General features: G+C 53.1%; 1 protein-coding gene across 10 annotated transcripts in view; it reads left to right on the top strand.

Annotated features, from left to right (window-relative positions):
* The window catches only part of GLI2 (GLI family zinc finger 2), a 256,865-nt gene extending 243,686 nt beyond the window's left edge, over positions 1–13,179 (top strand). For all 10 annotated transcript variants that reach the window (XM_054549224.2, XM_024243718.3, XM_024243717.3 and 7 more), the window contains 4 exons: positions 3,442–3,606; positions 5,196–5,468; positions 6,987–7,323; positions 8,916–13,179. In XM_054549224.2, the coding sequence (XP_054405199.2) occupies positions 3,442–3,606; positions 5,196–5,468; positions 6,987–7,323; positions 8,916–11,383 (3,243 nt within the window). In that variant the 3' untranslated portion in view covers positions 11,384–13,179. The remainder of the gene's footprint in view (positions 1–3,441; positions 3,607–5,195; positions 5,469–6,986; positions 7,324–8,915) is intronic.
* The last annotated feature ends 3,823 nt before the right edge of the window (positions 13,180–17,002 follow it).

Genomic DNA, 17,002 nt, shown 5'->3' with positions numbered 1-17,002 from the left:
CTCAGCCTCCCAAAGTTCTGGGATTCAAGGCTTGAGCCACAGCTCCCAGCTATTTTTTTTTTAAGCGAGCTCAATGATAAGACCTTTTCTATGGTCTCCTTTAGAAGGTCAACAGGATTTATGACTATAGCTGGAGAGACTATTTTTTTAACACACAGAAACTGCTGCCCCACAAATGCACACGTGGTTTCAGCTGTAGCTGAAACATCTGGGAACTCCTTTTTGTGAATTCTTGTTTCATAGATTCTGAGACATACATTTTGTTTTCACCTTAATATCTCTGAAGCCAGACTGTCTTAAAATCAGTGGTGTCCAGGATCCAATGAAATATGCTACCTTTGTTGGCAAGTCAGTTTTTTTATTGAGAAATAGCTGACATACCAAAAAGTTCACCCTTTTAAGAAGATGTACAATTTAGTTGTTTTTAGTACATTCACAAATTTGTACAACCATCACTACTAGTTAATTTCAGAACATTTTCATCACCCCAGAAAGATACCCTGTACTCATTAGCAGCCACTCCTAATTCTGTCCTTCCCACAGCCCCGGATAATTACTAATCTGCTTTCTGTCTGTATGGATATGCCTGTTCTGGAAATTTCATAAAAACCGAAATCATACAATATGTGCCTTTGTGTCTTGCTTCTTTCAGTTAACACGTTTTCAAGGTTCATCTGTGTTGTAGCATGCACGCGTACTTTATTTCTTTTTGTGGCTGCATAATATTCCATTGTATGGATAGACCATGTTTCGTTTATGCATTCATCAGTTGATGGATATTTGCATTGTATTCACTTTGAGGCTATTATGAATAATGCTGCTATGAACATGTGTGCTCCTGTTTTTATATGGACAGAACGTTTTCACTTATCTTGGGTATGTGTAACTAGGAGTGGAATTGCTGAGTTATATGGCAATTGAGGAACTGCTAGTCTGTTTTCCAAAAACGCTGCTCCATTTTACCTTTCCACCCACAATGAATGAGGGTTCTGATTTCTCCAGATCCTCACCAACACTGGTTGTTACCTGTCTTTTTTATTCTAGCCATATCCTAGTGGGTATAAAGTAGTATTTTATTGTGTTTTTGATTAGCACTTCCCTAATTAGTGATTAATAACGTTAAACATCTTTTCAGGTGCTTATTGGCCATTTGTGTATCTTCTCTGGAGAACTGTCTACCCAAATATTGCCCATTTTGAAATCTGGTTGTCTCTTTGTTGTTAAATTGTAAGAATTTTTCATATATCTGGTTACTAGACCCTTGTCAGAAATATGATTTGCAAATAATTCTCCCATTCTCTGGGTTTTCTTTTCATTTCCTTGATAAGTTCTTTTAGAGCACAAAGTTTTTAATTTTGAGGCTGTACAATTTTTTAATTGCTTGTGCTTTTAGCATCATAGCTAAGGAACCATTGCCTAATCCAAGGTCACAAAAATTTACCTCTATGTTTTCTTCTAAGAGTTTTATAGTTTATAAAGATAGACTTTTATTTATAGAAATATTGAATACTGGCACTCTGAAAAATTTAAAAATTAAAAAAAGAATATATGTGTGTGTAGAGAGTTTTATAATATAGCTCTTCCATTGAGGTCTTTGATCCATTTGGAGTTAATTTTTTTTTTTTTTTTTTTTTTTTTGAGACGGAGTCTCCCTCTGTCACCCAGGCTACAGTGCAGTGGTGCCATTTTGGCTCACTGCAACATCCACATCCCAGGTTCAAGCGACTCCTGCCTCAGCCTCCCGAGTAGCTGGGATTACAGGCATGCGCCACCATGTCTGGCTAATTTTTTGTATTTTTCGTAGAGATGGGGTTTCACCAGGCTGGTCTTGAACTCCTGACCTCAGGTGATCTGCCTGCCTCAGCCTCCCAAAGTGCTAGGATTATAGGCGTGAGCCACCACGCCCAGCCTGGAGTTAATTTTTGTACATGGTATGAGGTAGGGATCCAAACTTACTCTTTTGCATGTGATTATGCAGTTGTCCAAGTCCATTTGCTGAAAAATTGTTCTTTCCATTTGAATGGTCTTGGCATCCTTGTCAAAAATCAATTGACCTTAAGTGTCTGGGTTTCTTTCTGAACTGCCAGTTGTATTGCCTGGATCTCTATGTCTCTCTTTATGTCAGTACCACATGCAGTCTTTATTACTGTCAATTTGTAGGAAGTAAATTGGGACATATGAGTTCTCCAAATTTGTCCTCCTTTTGCAAGATTGTTCTGGCTCTTCAGGGTTCATTGCAACAAGTTATTTTCTTAACATCCTCAGTAGTGGCAAACCATAGCCCTTTGATGACATGAGCTGTGAGTTGTGGAAACAGATAAAAGGCGTTTGGAGCCAAGCGTGCTCAATCAGACTGGTCAGGAATAAAGAGGAGGATGGGAGGAATGAGACAGCTCCTGCTGGGTGTACGGGTGTACGTGTCCTCCTGAGGGCGGTTTTCCTACATCCATTCAATGGAATAGCTGCAGAGCTTCCTGCAATGATCTCTTCTTCCTTCTCCCCTTCCTCCCTTCTTCCCTCTCTCCCCACCTCCTTTCCTTCCTTCCTCTCTCCCTTGCTCCCTCCTTTCCTCCTTCCTTCCTTTCCAAAAATGTTTCTTGAGTGCCTAGATGCTAAATATTAGGAAGACAGCAATGAACAAGACCCAGAAGATTCCTGCTCTGTGGAGCTGGTATTCTAGTAAGAAGGCTGGGTAACAAAATGATTAAGATCATTATAAATTGAGCCAAGGGGTATAAAGGAGAGAGGATAGAGTGTTGTGATTGAGAATATCAGAAAAAAGCTCTCAGAGGAGATGACCTAAAAGATTGAGAGGGAGGGACCTGGGCCAGGAACCGGATTGGGTGGGGGCTGCAGAAGTTTCCAGCCAGAGGGGTCGGCAGTATGCAGAGGCCCCAAGCCAGAAAGAACTTAGTGGAGTCAAAGAACTGAAAGGAGAGCAGCATGTCCAGAGTGAAGATGAGGGTGGCCGACTCACTCAAGGACTTGAAGGACTGAATTTTATTCTCAGCACATTTTAGGGCACAGGAAAATTCTAACCGAGAGTGGTATTGGGAAACAGTTCAAAATCATAGTTTAGAGTTTAATGATACAGGAATATGCTGCTGATTTAAAAAAATAGAGTATGTAACTGAATACTTGATACGGCCCCAATTTTGGTTTTAAAGACATGTGGAGATGAATTGCAGAGTCACCAGAATGAAACTTACCTGCGTGTCAGCAGTAGCAGCCCCTGGGTGACCGGCGGTTTTCATTTTTCTCTTTGTCCCTTTCAGCCCTTTCCATGTTTTCAGGAAAGGAAAGTAATATCCTTAAAATGCATGCTTCTGAGTGCGCTGATGGGGTGGAGCAGAGCAGAGAAGGGGGTGGGGGGGAAGCAGCAGCCGGCCTCAAGGTTGGGCCCCCTGGGGTGCCTTGACTGACTGAACCGCCTCCTTCTAGTTCGAGGGCTGCTCGAAGGCCTACTCCCGCCTGGAGAACCTGAAGACACACCTGCGGTCCCACACCGGGGAGAAGCCATACGTGTGTGAGCACGAGGGCTGCAACAAAGCCTTCTCCAATGCCTCGGACCGCGCCAAGCACCAGAATCGCACCCACTCCAATGAGGTACCCCCTCGGGGCATGCACTGGGCATGCACACAGGGGCTCCAGTGACACCCCATGGCTTCCAGGCATCTGTAGGCCAGTAGACAGCCAGGTGCCCGGTGTCCCACCCCCACCATTGACCAGCTGTACATCCTCAGATACAGACCAGGACTCTGAGACCTGGACAGACCAGTCTCTTTCTCTGTGCCACATCCTTTCCTCTAAAAGATGCCCCGTGAGGTCCCATGGCATACTGACCCTCTCTGTGCCTCAATTTCCTTATCTCTGTAATAAATATAATAGTGCCCTCCCCAAAGGCCGTCATGAGGTCCTCGAGAGCTGAAGTTGAGGCAGGGAAGTGGCCCCTCTGATCTCGGAGTGTTTAACATGCATCTGCTCCCTATTACTTGGGGCTGCTGGGTGGGTTCTGCCTCCCCATCCTCTAGATGAGGAAACGAAGACTCAGAGATGAAGTGACTTTCCCCAGTGCCAGAGGAGTGATGATCCCTCTGCAGCTGTGAAAACACCCTGGGTCACTGCTTCACACCCCCAAATTCCCTTTCCACCACAAGCAGGTGTTCCACTGGGGAGCAGCTGCCCTGCTGCCTGGGGGAAGCAGAGCAGTACTGTCTGAGCTTGGCGTTTGTTGGCAGCCCCCTGGCCTGTTGGCTTGGGCAGCCAGCAGTGACATGCTCCAGCTGTTAGCGCTGCCTGGGCCTGCCGTGGCTGTCGGCCCCACCAGATGGGGCACAGAGCAGCCTCTGTCTCCCTGGGTAGGCAGAGCCCCTATCTGGGCTGAGAGAACCAGGGAGAAAGCAGGGCAAGAGCCGGTGGTGTCCTGGCCCAGCCACACAATTACTGCCGCTCAGGCTTACTTGGAAATGTATGTTTTTAAAAGCTTAGACATATCCTGGACCCCAAAGGGACTTTGCTCCAATGCTTGTAAGAGGTTAGAGGAATTTTCAAAGGCATCTGAACCCCTCAGAGTCTGTATGGACAAGAGCCAGCCTTAGAGGGGAGTGTGCGTGCACATGTGTGTATGTGTGTTTGTAAGTGTATGTTTTTCTGTAGACGTGGTGTGTGGTGTGGGTGGGTGTGTGTGTGTGTGTGTGTGTGTGCATGTTTATGAGTCCAGGACTGAGGTTCAGAAATCCTGGGTTTTTTCACCCCATTACTGGATGACTTGGAACCTGTTCCTTTGCCTCCCTGATCCTGCCCTTCTTCATCAGAGAAATCAGGGGTGCTAGTGCTATCACAGGGTACACTGAGCTCGTACACTTGCTACTAGTACTAAAAACCCCACTGCCCTGTTCACTGAGAGGCAGTATTGTGATTACACGAGGCACATGTGTCCCCAGCTTCTTGTGGCAGGACCCCCCATGGCCATGTGCTTAACTGCATGAACAGGTGGCAGACAAGCCAGGCTATGGCCAGGCTCCTGCATGGCGCCATCCACAGAGCACTGGCTGCAAATTTGACAGAGCACCTACTGACGTTGCCAGCTGGGCTCTGCTGAGGGACGTGGGTAGCTTCAGGAGAACAGGGAGAGCGCCCCTTCAGAGTTGATCCTCGTACCCCTATCCATGACACAGGCCTGCTTCTCTCCCCAGAAACCCTACATCTGCAAGATCCCAGGCTGCACCAAGAGATACACAGACCCCAGCTCTCTCCGGAAGCATGTGAAAACGGTCCACGGCCCAGATGCCCACGTCACCAAGAAGCAGCGCAGTGACATGCACCTCCGCACACCGCTGCTCAAAGAGAATGGGGACAGTGAGGCCGGCACTGAGCCTGGCGGCCCAGAGAGCACCGAGGCCAGCAGCACCAGCCAGGCCGTGGAGGACTGCCTGCACGTCAGAGCCATCAAGACCGAGAGCTCCGGGGTAAGCGGAGCTGGGCAGCCCAGCCGCACAAGGCGACTCCATAGCCGTGCCCAGGGCCACCCCTTACCACGGTTGTGGGCTCTGCCCTAAGGCCCCCCTCTAGGGGCACAGTGATATCCCTCCTCTCTCCAACCTGGCTTTCCCCCTTCACCACCTTGGGCCTCACATGGAACCTATCTTGTCCAGGTCCCATTCTGCTCTGACCAGGCTCCTGCTGGGTGTGTGGCAGCACCCTGGGTGACAGGGATGCCGCTCTGTACGGTGGGCCTGCACAGGGCGGGGGTGGCCCCTACACGTCTGCCTTTCCAGCCAGCACCCAAGTGCCACTGCCAGCCCCCACTCCTCTGTCCTGTCTCTGCATCCCCACCCCTCTGGCGTCCACTCCTTTTGTTCTAACCACCTGTTCTTTGTCTCCATCTCTTTTTCCTGACTGTACCTCCCCTAAGGATAGACGGTACTGAGGTGAGCCAAGGAGCTGGGCATGTGTGGGTGGGCTGGGGGAGTGAGGGTGGCTGGGGAGCCGGTCCATGCTGCTGCCTGGCAGAGACTCACCTGTCAGTCCAGGCCTCCTAGGCCCAGGCAGGTGGGCCCGGACAGGCACACGGCAGGGCACTGCAGGTGGGGCCATTGGCCTTGGCAGCCGGAGTGGAACTGGCAGGTGTGGGGAGCAGGGGCACCAGGCTGTATCAGGGACAGAGTGACAGGGAGGCATGCGTCTAGGCTACAGAAGGTCCTGAGGGCCAAGCAGAGAAATGTGGATGGCGCCATGGACAACACCTAGAAGGTCCCTGCTCCCATTAAGCCTGTGTCCTCATGGGAAGGAAGATCACGGCTTCCCAAGGAAGCTGGAATTTGGGGCCATTTGGCCTAACAATGAGCCCAGAGGTGGTGCATCTGGTGCAAGCCTCATCTGGGCCCAGATCCGAGTTCTGTGGATGTCATCTGAGTTCTGTGGCATTCTTCACTGTGTACATGTGCCATGAGCTCCCTGCCCCACTCTACCTAACCCAAAGGGAAGACTGTTTTGGGGTGGCCCTTTACACAAGGGCTGCATCCCACAGGTCCCCCTCCCTGGTCATCCTTTCCCTTTCCAACAACCTGCCCCTGGCCTTTTGAGATCGTCCTGTCTGGTTGAAGCCACCAAGTCAGCAGGCTTTCGTTCCTCACCTCATCAGGGCACATGGCTGTTGGTGGGAGTGTTTAAGTGCCTTCTTTTGTGCCATACTGGGTGCCTTCTGCATGCTGCGTGCTGTCCATCCACCCACTAACTCTGCAGCAGAATCAGTTCAGGTCCATCTCATAGTTGGGGAATCCAAGGTTAAAAGAAGTGAAGTGACTTGACCATTTTAAGCAAACAGACTCATGATGCTTTACATGCTCCTCCGCAAGGCAGCTTCCTTCCCTCACCCCCAACCCCACAGGGTGCGCGAGGGTGTGGTGCCTGTGCAGGCCTAGAGACAGGACCAGGTGGAATCTCACACCCTCTGAGTTTGAGCCTTTTTGCCTCGTCCCCTGCAGCTGTGTCAGTCCAGCCCCGGGGCCCAGTCATCCTGCAGCAGCGAGCCCTCTCCTCTGGGCAGTGCCCCCAACAATGACAGTGGCGTGGAGATGCCGGGGACGGGGCCCGGGAGCCTGGGAGACCTGACAGCGCTGGATGACACACCCCCAGGGGCCGACACCTCAGCCCTGGCTGCCCCCTCCGCTGGTGGCCTCCAGCTGCGCAAACACATGACCACCATGCACCGGTTCGAGCAGCTCAAGAAGGAGAAGCTCAAGTCACTCAAGGATTCCTGCTCATGGGCCGGGCCGACTCCACACACGCGGAACACCAAGCTGCCTCCCCTCCCGGGAAGTGGTGAGTGAAGGCCCGGGTTTGCAGATGGGACAGGAGAGAGTCTGGGGCAGCACCAACTAGGCTGCCACCCACCAAGCACCAGTGCTATCTCACCAGATGCCTACAGGATCTTACTAGCCCAGTACAGAAAAGGAAACTGAGACTCAGAGAGGTGAAATGCCTTTCCCAAATCAATGGCAAGGGTGAGATTAGCCAAAGCCCATGCTCTTTCAACCGCACCATGCTGAGTCCCTGTAACCCCCCAAAACAAGCAGACCCTGCGCACATCATCCTCTTCCTCACCCCATTCATTCATTCATTCACTGATTAGGCACTTGCTGTGGGCACCATGGCAAAGGCCCTAGGCAGGAGAGCCATGTAATTCCAGTCCCAAAGGAGTGTATGGTTAGAAGACTGTGCCACCAGATTCACACTCTACTGCAGAACGAGCCAGGTACCACCAAAGTCAGAGCTTAGGGTAGAGCTGTGCAGAGGAAGGGAAAGCACATTGAGCTGGTGATGAGCAGGCAGGACTTCATGGCGGAGGCAGCACGGTGCTCAGCCTCAAGAGGTGTTGGCCAGGCTCTGAGATGGAAGGCATCTTTAGCGAGCATGTCTTGGATACTGACTCTGCCTGGGATTGTGCCAGGCTGCCCACTGTGGTCGACACTGATGTACCACCTGCTCTCACTTGAAGGGAGGATTTGTTGTCCCAACTTGTGGGGACTGCTGGTAAATGGCCTTGAATTCTCAGCCCCCTACAGGGATCTCCTGGGTTGCAGACAGATGCCCCACCCAAGGTCACCCCTTCCCAGCAGCCCCACATGCAATGACTGGTCACTGCAGGAGTGTAAAGGCCCAGCCATCAAGATGAGGCTCAGAGAGGTGCCCAACTCAGGGCAGCACTGAAGAGCCATTGGGGGTCCTGGGCTCCCTGTGAGATCATCCTGGGCTCACGTCTCCTCTGCCCACTCTTGCAGCCTGTCTTTCCTTCCATGGGTATGGACCTCAGGGTACTCCCTGTAATAGCCTGCTCCTTAAACTCCATCTCAGGGAAGCCCAGGTGGCAACACCGCCACGGACTGTGAGGGTACCGTGCCAGGAGACCAACCTGGGCCTTCCTGAGCTGCTCATCCCCTCTTCTGCGTAACTCAGTCCTATGGAGAGGCACACTTATCTACAGCTAGAGAAACTGAGGGCCAGAGAAAGGAGAATTCAAGGCCAGACAGATAATGGTAAAGTTAAGATAGGGACTTAGGCCTCCTGGCTTCCCCTCGCCCACCCTTAGCAATAAGTGCCACCATTTGTTTACATATTGCTTTTTCCTTCCCCTTTTTAATTGAAAAACCATCTGCTCACTGGGCATGGTGGCATACGTGTGCCCTAGCTACTCCAGAGTCTGAGGAGGGAGGATCCCTTGAGCCCAGGAGTTCAAGGCCAGCCTGGGAAACCCTGTCTCTAAAAAGAGAAAGAGAAAGAAAGCATGCATCTCCTGAGTGCACTGTGTTCCAGGCCCTCTTCTCGGGCTCCAGGCCCGGTGGAATGACAGAGCATGGTCAAAGCAAGCAGCCACCCACTCTTGTGCCGGTGCTGACCCCTCTGCTTTCCCGCAGGCTCCATCCTGGAAAACTTCAGTGGCAGTGGGGGCGGCGGGCCCGGGGGGCTGCTGCCCAACCCGCGGCTGTCGGAGCTGTCCGCGAGCGAGGTGACCATGCTGAGCCAGCTGCAGGAGCGCCGGGACAGCTCCACCAGCACGGTCAGCTCGGCCTACACCGTGAGCCGCCGCTCCTCCGGCATCTCCCCCTACTTCTCCAGCCGCCGCTCCAGCGAGGCCTCGCCCCTGGGCGCCGGCCGCCCGCACAACGCGAGCTCCGCTGACTCCTACGACCCCATCTCCACGGACGCGTCGCGGCGCTCGAGCGAGGCCAGCCAGTGCAGCGGCGGCTCCGGGCTGCTCAACCTCACGCCAGCGCAGCAGTACAGCCTGCGGGCCAAGTACGCGGCAGCCACTGGCGGCCCCCCGCCCACTCCGCTGCCGGGCCTGGAGCGCATGAGCCTGCGGACCAGGCTGGCGCTGCTGGACGCGCCCGAGCGCACGCTGCCCGCCGGCTGCCCACGCCCGCTGGGGCCGCGGCGTGGCAGCGACGGGCCGACCTATGGCCACGGCCACGCGGGGGCTGCGCCCGCCTTCCCCCACGAGGCTCCAGGCGGCGGAGCCAGGCGGGCCAGCGACCCTGTGCGGCGGCCCGATGCCCTGTCCCTGCCGCGGGTGCAGCGCTTCCACAGCGCCCACAACGTGAACCCCGGCCCGCTGCCGCCCTGTGCCGACAGGCGAGGCCTCCGCCTGCAGAGCCACCCGAGCACCGACGGCGGCCTGGCCCGCGGCGCCTACTCGCCCCGGCCGCCTAGCATCAGCGAGAACGTGGCGATGGAGGCCGTGGTGGCAGGAGCGGACGGCGCGGGGCCCGAGGCCGACCTGGGGCTACCGGAGGACGACCTGGTGCTGCCAGACGACGTGGTGCAGTACATCAAAGCGCACGCCAGTGGCGCTCTGGACGCGGGCGCCGGGCAGGTGTATCCCACGGAAAGCACTGGCTTCTCTGACAACCCCAAACTGCCCAGCCCAGGGCTGCACGGCCAGCGCAGGATGGTGGCTGCGGACTCCAACGTGGGCCCCTCCGCCCCTGTGCTGGGAGGATGCCAGTTAGGCTTTGGGGCGCCCTCCAGCCTGAACAAAAATAACATGCCTGTGCAGTGGAACGAGGTGAGCTCCGGCACCGTGGACGCCCTGGCCAGCCAGGTGAAGCCTCCACCCTTTCCTCAGGGTAACCTGGCGGTGGTGCAGCAGAAATCTGCCTTTGGCCAGTACCCAGGCTACAGTCCGCAAGGCCTGCAGGCGAGCCCTGGGGGCCTGGACAGCACGCAGCCACACCTTCAGCCCCGCAGCGGAGCCCCCTCCCAGGGCATCCCCAGGGTAAACTACATGCAGCAGCTGCGACAGCCAGTGGCAGGCAGCCAGTGTCCTGGCATGACTACCACTATGAGTCCCCATGCCTGCTATGGCCAAGCCCACCCCCAGCTGAGCCCCAGCACCATCAGTGGGGCCCTCAACCAGTTCCCCCAATCCTGCAGCAACATGCCAGCCAAGCCAGGGCATCTGGGGCACGCTCAGCAGACAGAAGTTGCACCTGACCCCACCATGATGGGCAATCGCCACAGGGAACTTGGGGTCCCCAATTCAGCCCTGGCTGGAGTGCCACCACCTCACCCAGTCCAGAGCTACCCACAGCAGAGCCATCACCTGGCAGCCCCCATGAGCCAGGAGGGCTACCACCAGGTCCCCAGCCTTCTGCCTGCCCGCCAGCCTGGCTTCATAGAGCCCCAACCAGGCCTGATGGGGATGGCTGCAGCAGGCTTTGGCCTAGTGCAGCCCCGGCCTCCCCTGGAGCCCAACCCCGCTGGCCGCCACCGTGGGGTACGTGCTGTGCAGCAGCAGCTGGCCTATGCCAGGGCCACAGGCCATGCCATGGCTGCCATGCCGTCCAGTCAGGAGACAGCAGAGGCTGTGCCTAAGGGAGCAATGGGTACCACGGGGTCGGTGCCTCCCCAGCCGCCTCCACAGGATGCAGGTGGGGCCCCGGACCACAGCATGCTCTACTACTATGGCCAGATCCACATGTACGAACAGGATGGAGGCCTGGAGAACCTCGGGGGCTGCCAGGTCATGGGGTCCCAGCCACCACAGCCACAGGCCTGTCCAGACAGCATCCAACCCCAGCCCTTGCCCTCACCAGGGGTCAACCAGGTGTCCAGCACTGTGGACTCCCAGCTCCTGGAGGCCCCCCAGATTGACTTCGATGCCATCATGGATGATGGCGATCACTCGAGTTTGTTCTCGGGTGCTCTGAGCCCCAGCCTCCTCCACAGCCTCTCCCAGAACTCCTCCCGCCTCACCACCCCCCGAAACTCCTTGACCCTGCCCTCCATCCCCGCAGGCATCAGCAACATGGCTGTTGGGGACATGAGCTCCATGCTCACCAGCCTCGCCGAGGAGAGCAAGTTCCTGAACATGATGACCTAGAGCCCCGAGCGCCTGGCACTGAGTGCACTCGGAGGGGTCATCGCTGCCCAGAGCCTGGGGGTTCCAGCTGTTTTGTCTTTTTCCAAAAAAGTGTTAAATAGGCTTGAGGGGTTGTTGCGCAATGGCCGCTTCAGATGACAGATGTTGTAAGAGAAGGTTTATGGGCATCTTCTCTGGTCTTTTGGATTATTCCTCAGAACAATGAAAAAAGTCTCCATAGGACAGGAAGGAATGCAAAACTCATTTACACAGTTGCTTTCCAGCCTTTGGTGCTTACAGGACCACTCTGTTCTGGCTTCTTCACGGCTGACATTCGGCTAATGAGGGATTACTTTGGCCAAAACCTTTCAAAGGATATGCAGAAAGATGGTAGGGAGCATTTGGGTTTGAATCTGAACGCTATACTAGATACTCTGCTCCGGAAAGATGAGCTTTTTATTCTACTACTTGGAAGGAAAAGGAATTCCTGGTCCACCTGAATTCCTCTATGAAGCCTAACTCTTGAGGTCTCTAACATATCTTGTCATAGAGGAAAAACACAGATTATACCTGGATGATTCAGGAGCACATTCTGATTCCAGGTTTGGTAGAGCTGGCTCTTCTACTCCGTAAAGCCGAGTCTGGAACTGGCAGCCCATCCAAGTGTATATGAATGAATAAAGCATCCAAGTATATATGAATGAATAAAGTATGTAAGTATCACCAGAAAAAGGAAAGAAAAAATGTACTCCTTGGGGCAAGCCCAGAAGCTGTCCTGGCCTCTCCAGACCGTGTTTACAGTGTTTGCATGTAGAATGTAGCCCTTCCTGAAAAGAAGACTTGTTTCTAAATACCTCGGGGCTGCTGGAGCCGCTGTGGGTTAGGGATGGACTGAGGCCTCGAGGAGTGAGGGTGCACCCGGGGCCCAGCCTCAGGCCGCCTTGGGGATCTCTCAGTAGGAAGAGGAAGTTGCGTGTTTACCCAATCCTGTTTCTCCAATGCAACATCCACCCACTTTACCACGAAAAACTCCAGGGCCTGATGGCAGCCCAGTCCCCCAGCACTCACCAGCAGCCCAGTGTTCTCCACCAAGCCACAGTGTGCATGCCTGGTATCCTCCGGATTCCCTTCCTTCTGCCCACTGAGTCACTGGGCAGAGAATGATGACATGTGTGGTGGTGTGGTTGGGGGTGGAAAGGGGAAGGGGTTGATCCTCAGGACTCTGAGGGAGCATCATTGAATTTTCCTGTTCAGTGTGACCAAGGCCCACCTGGAAATGGAATTTGGAACTGGCTTCAGGAGACATCATTCCTGAACACACTGTAGGGTGAATTGGTGCATCTTCCCCACCATACACACACACACACACCCCAAACCTTTTCATGGGGAATGTGTGGCAACCTTGCCAAACAGCACCACTCAGAGTGTGACTCTGACTGTGACCCTGGCCTCAATGAGGAACTTCTTAGGAGAGTTTGAGGACAAGGCCAACATCATCATCTGGGCCCACTGCGTCCCAGCACATCAAACTCTGTCCAGAGACAAGGCCAACTGCAAATGAAAGCCAGGGAACATTGCTAAGGGTCTGTGGCTCTGCGGTGGTTTTCATCACCTTCCTGAGATAGGATTTCCCTTGCCAGTCCCAACCTGTATATATTCTGTACAGAAGACATCCCTGAATATACTGTAGGTGAGTCGTCCAGCCAAATTTATATCTCCAAAACATTTTTAGCTTTTTCTACATGCTATGAATTGAGATGACATGCTCAACTTGTAAATAAGTCTTTTTGTACATTAAAAAAGTAATTTTTTCATAATTTATCTTGTCTATCTGCTTCTCCCTTGACAGTAGTTAATGAGAACCTGGGCAGTAAATTTGGTGCATTCGAGCAGAAATTAGGCTGTATTTTTTCTTAACAGTGTCAAAATTGACTATCCCGCCTTTGCCAAGAAATGTTTAATGCTGAGGCATTTACTGGCTGTTTGTTTGTTGTCTCCTTGGGGCTGGGCAGGGTTTAACATTTCACAGTGAATATCTGACTGCTCTTCCGGTGAGCCACTCTGAACATCTATATGCATTGCAGACCGATGTATAGACCCAGACACTCCTAGGGTCAGAACCCTCCCTTTGGTGGGCCCTCTGATGGAGCACATTTCATCAGGGTGGGGCGGGATGAGATGGGCAAACCCCCAAGGCTCTGGTGCAGGTAGAAGGAGTCAGGGCAGGCAGGTGGCACCTCCAGGATGCCCAGCAGTTGGCCTTGGCAAAGGGGCCCATGGGGAGCAACCATGAGCAGGGGCTCTGAGCTTTAGGGGGCCACCCAGCAGGTGGACAGGGAGAGCCTGGGTCCAGTGGGCAGGCAGTCCACTGTTGGCCCCTACAGTAAACCTCAGGGAGCCCTTGAATGAGTCATGAGGCCCCATCTGGGAGTAGGGCCAGAGACGGAGCAGGGAGCAGAGCCCCAGGACTGAACTAGAGGGGTAAGAGGGCACTTTCTAAGGGCCAGGCACACCAGGCCTCTGAACGCCCAGCCCAGACCCCTTTACCCTCTCCTCTCCAGGAGAGAAGCCTTAGCACGCAGGCTGGGCAGTGTGGATACCAAAGCCACATGGGACATCATCTTTGCCTGGAAGGCATGAGACACATGGCCTGGGGAAGGGTTTTATGGTCAGACACTTGCAGGAAACCCCCAAGGAGAATAGAATTGAGCAGGTTTCCTTTCCGCAGGCATCCCACAGCCTCCACTGTACATCAGGGAGCCACCACTTCTCTGGCCAACATTTCCTAGCGGAAAGGCCCCTCTCCTCCCCAAGGAGCAATGTCACTCAGCAAGCTCCCGGGGAGGAAGTGAGCATGCACAGCTCTGCCCTTCCCTCCTCTTCTTTCCAAAGCCCACCTTCAGGGCTCACACCTTCTCTGCTTCACCATTTGTTAAGCCTCTGAAAGCAGCTCTGCCCTACTTTGTGGAGAGGGTGAGGCCTAATGTTGTTCAGTGACACCTGAGGTTACATGAGCTACAGAATTAAGAGCCCATTGTGGCCATTCAGACGAGCCATCTCCTCTGTGTCAGGTAACGATGGCCACAGTCGCGCTGCATAACAACATCCATGAAACCTCAGCACCATATAACAATAAGCATGTAGTTAGCTCATGAACCTGAAGGTCTGAAGGTTGGCTGCCCCGGGTCAGGCTTGGCTGGGCTGTCTCCATCCGTGGCTCAGCTGGGGTCAGCTAGTCTAGGTGGCTTGGCCTCGCCCAGTGTGACGCATCTTCCTCCCAGGACCAAGACACTAGCAATGACAGAAGCACAGGAGGGAAAGCCAGCAGCTGCAGGTCCCCAAAGCAAGTCACGTGGCCAGCACCCATGCAGTGGGGAAGGGTACTCCTGTGGAATTGAGCAGGAGAGAGCAAATATTTCCCGACAGTAGTCCACTCTACCACACACAGCCTGCCTTCCTAGAGACAGGTATTCATGTTCCACATGCAGAATATACCCAATCAACACCCCCAGAAAAAAAAAAAAACTCTCCAATCAGACTTAGACTTCAGGCTTAACGTCCAGGATCTTGTGGTCTATATCTGGGTGTGATTCTTCTTGACCCAGAGTCTTACCAGCTAGAAAGTCAAGTTTTCTGCCCATTGCACCCTGCACATACACCCAAGATACAGTGGTGGACCAGGGCTAGAATAACGCTAATGAGCACTCCCATCTAGAAAGGGAGACGGAGGCACACAGCAGTCCCTGGTTCAGGCATCTGAAGTCCTGCTGGGCAAATGTTGCAACGCCCCTGCTCTGGAGGTGAGGTGCTCCCTGAGTGGCCCCCAGGCCATCGTGATCCACAGTTCTAGCTTCCACCGCTGGGGCCTTCTTCCTTTTCCATCATCCTTTCAACTTCTGATGAGGATGTTGGAAAATAGTCCCTTTGGCAGCGGAGTAACTTTCAGCTTCTTCCTGCCTGTAGGAAGTTGGGAACCTAAGATTCTCTAGGTTCAAACAGTCTCAGTTTCCTTGAGTCCTGGGTGATGCCTTTGCCCAGGGCGATCTCTCAAGCATCTCAAGAGTTTTCTATGTATTTGACTCCAGCCCACTGTGTGTCAGAAGCCACACCCAAATTCCTTTGGCAATATGCCTCTCTACATTTGACAATGTGTACCCCCACATCAGGATGCTGTGGGCCACACCCTGATAGTTTGTAGGCACTCTGTTGTCGCTGAAAGGATATGCTTGATGTCACCTTATTCCTTGCAAAGACCTGATGACAAAGGGCATTACCATTAAGGGTACATACCTGATGTCGTCTCAACAATGAGGCATGCTTCACCAACGTAGCTCTGGATCTGGTCTTTGCCTCCCAGGCCAGATATTAGATTGGTGCAAAAATAATTACTTTTATGCCACAATTATTTTGGACCAACCTAATATTAATTTGAGGACCTTTTACTGGCTGGAGAGCCCGGAGATGGGAAGTGATTTTGTTTTCTAAATTTTGCTTGTACACTGGCCAGTTCCTTTCCGAACTCGTCTCTTACTTGTAGAACCTTATCATTTGCAGCTCAAAAAGCTCATGTTTACAATATTCTGCCTGGAAACCGTCCTGCCCAACTCTACTAACTCATAGGTACATTTTCTCCCTCCCAAAGTATCATAGGCAATAATTTTACCAGATGTTTCTCCACCACATAACACAGGTCACCATTTTTCTTGCCATTTTTCCCAGCCGGCTCTGTATTTCCTCACTGCCCAGTTCCAAACCTCTGCTACATACTTTAGGAGCAGCAGCCTCCGATTCTAGGTACCAATTTCAGAATAAGTTAACTGCAGTCCAGTAGTGCTGTCTAATAAAAATGCTTACAGGCTGAGCGCAGTGGCTCACTTTGGGAGGCTGAGGCAGGCGGATCAGAAGGTCAGGAGTTCAAGAGCAGCCTGGCCAATATGGTGAAACCCTGTCTACTAAAAATACAAAAATTAGCTGGGTGTGGTGGAGGGCGCCTGTAGTCCCAGGTACTCAGGAGGCTGAGGCAGAAGAATCGCTTGAACTCAGGAGGCGGAGGTTGCAGTGAGTCGAGATCGCACCACTATACTCCAGCCTGGGCGACAAAGCGAGACTTCGAAAAAAAAAATGCTTACAACAGGAGGCATCTGTTTAGCTCCTAAGTCTGCGAGTCAGCTGAGGTGGACTTAGCAAGGCTGAGCTTGCTGGAGCAGCTCAGCTCTGCTGCTGTGCTACTTCTCCTCCTGGGACCAGAGGATTGTTCGGACATCTAGCAGTGACGGCAGAAGGATAAACAGGCAAGAAATACCACAGGAGCCTCTTTGGGCCTAGGCTAGGAACCAAAAGCAAAGCATATGACTGAGCTCCAGGTCAGTGGAACTAAGAAGCTCACTTCTATACAATGAGGGGAGACAGGTATCCCAACAACAATCCAGACCAGGCATAGGGGCACAGGCCTATAATCCCAGCACTTTGGGAGGCCAAAGGATTGCTTGAGCTCAAGAGTTCAAGACCAGCCTGGGCAAAATGGTGAAACCCTGTCTTTACAAAAAGAAAACAGCTGGGCATAGTGGCATGCACCTGCAGTCCCAGCTACTCGGGAGGCTGAGGTAGGAGCATCACCTGAGCCCAAGGAGGTGGGGACTG

The sequence above is a fragment of the Pongo abelii genome, chromosome 11 (genome assembly GCF_028885655.2).
Source record: "Pongo abelii isolate AG06213 chromosome 11, NHGRI_mPonAbe1-v2.0_pri, whole genome shotgun sequence".
NCBI lineage: Eukaryota > Metazoa > Chordata > Mammalia > Primates > Hominidae > Pongo > Pongo abelii.
The sequence above is the reverse complement of the archived record's forward strand: the minus strand, read 5'-3'. Positions and strand labels throughout refer to the sequence as shown.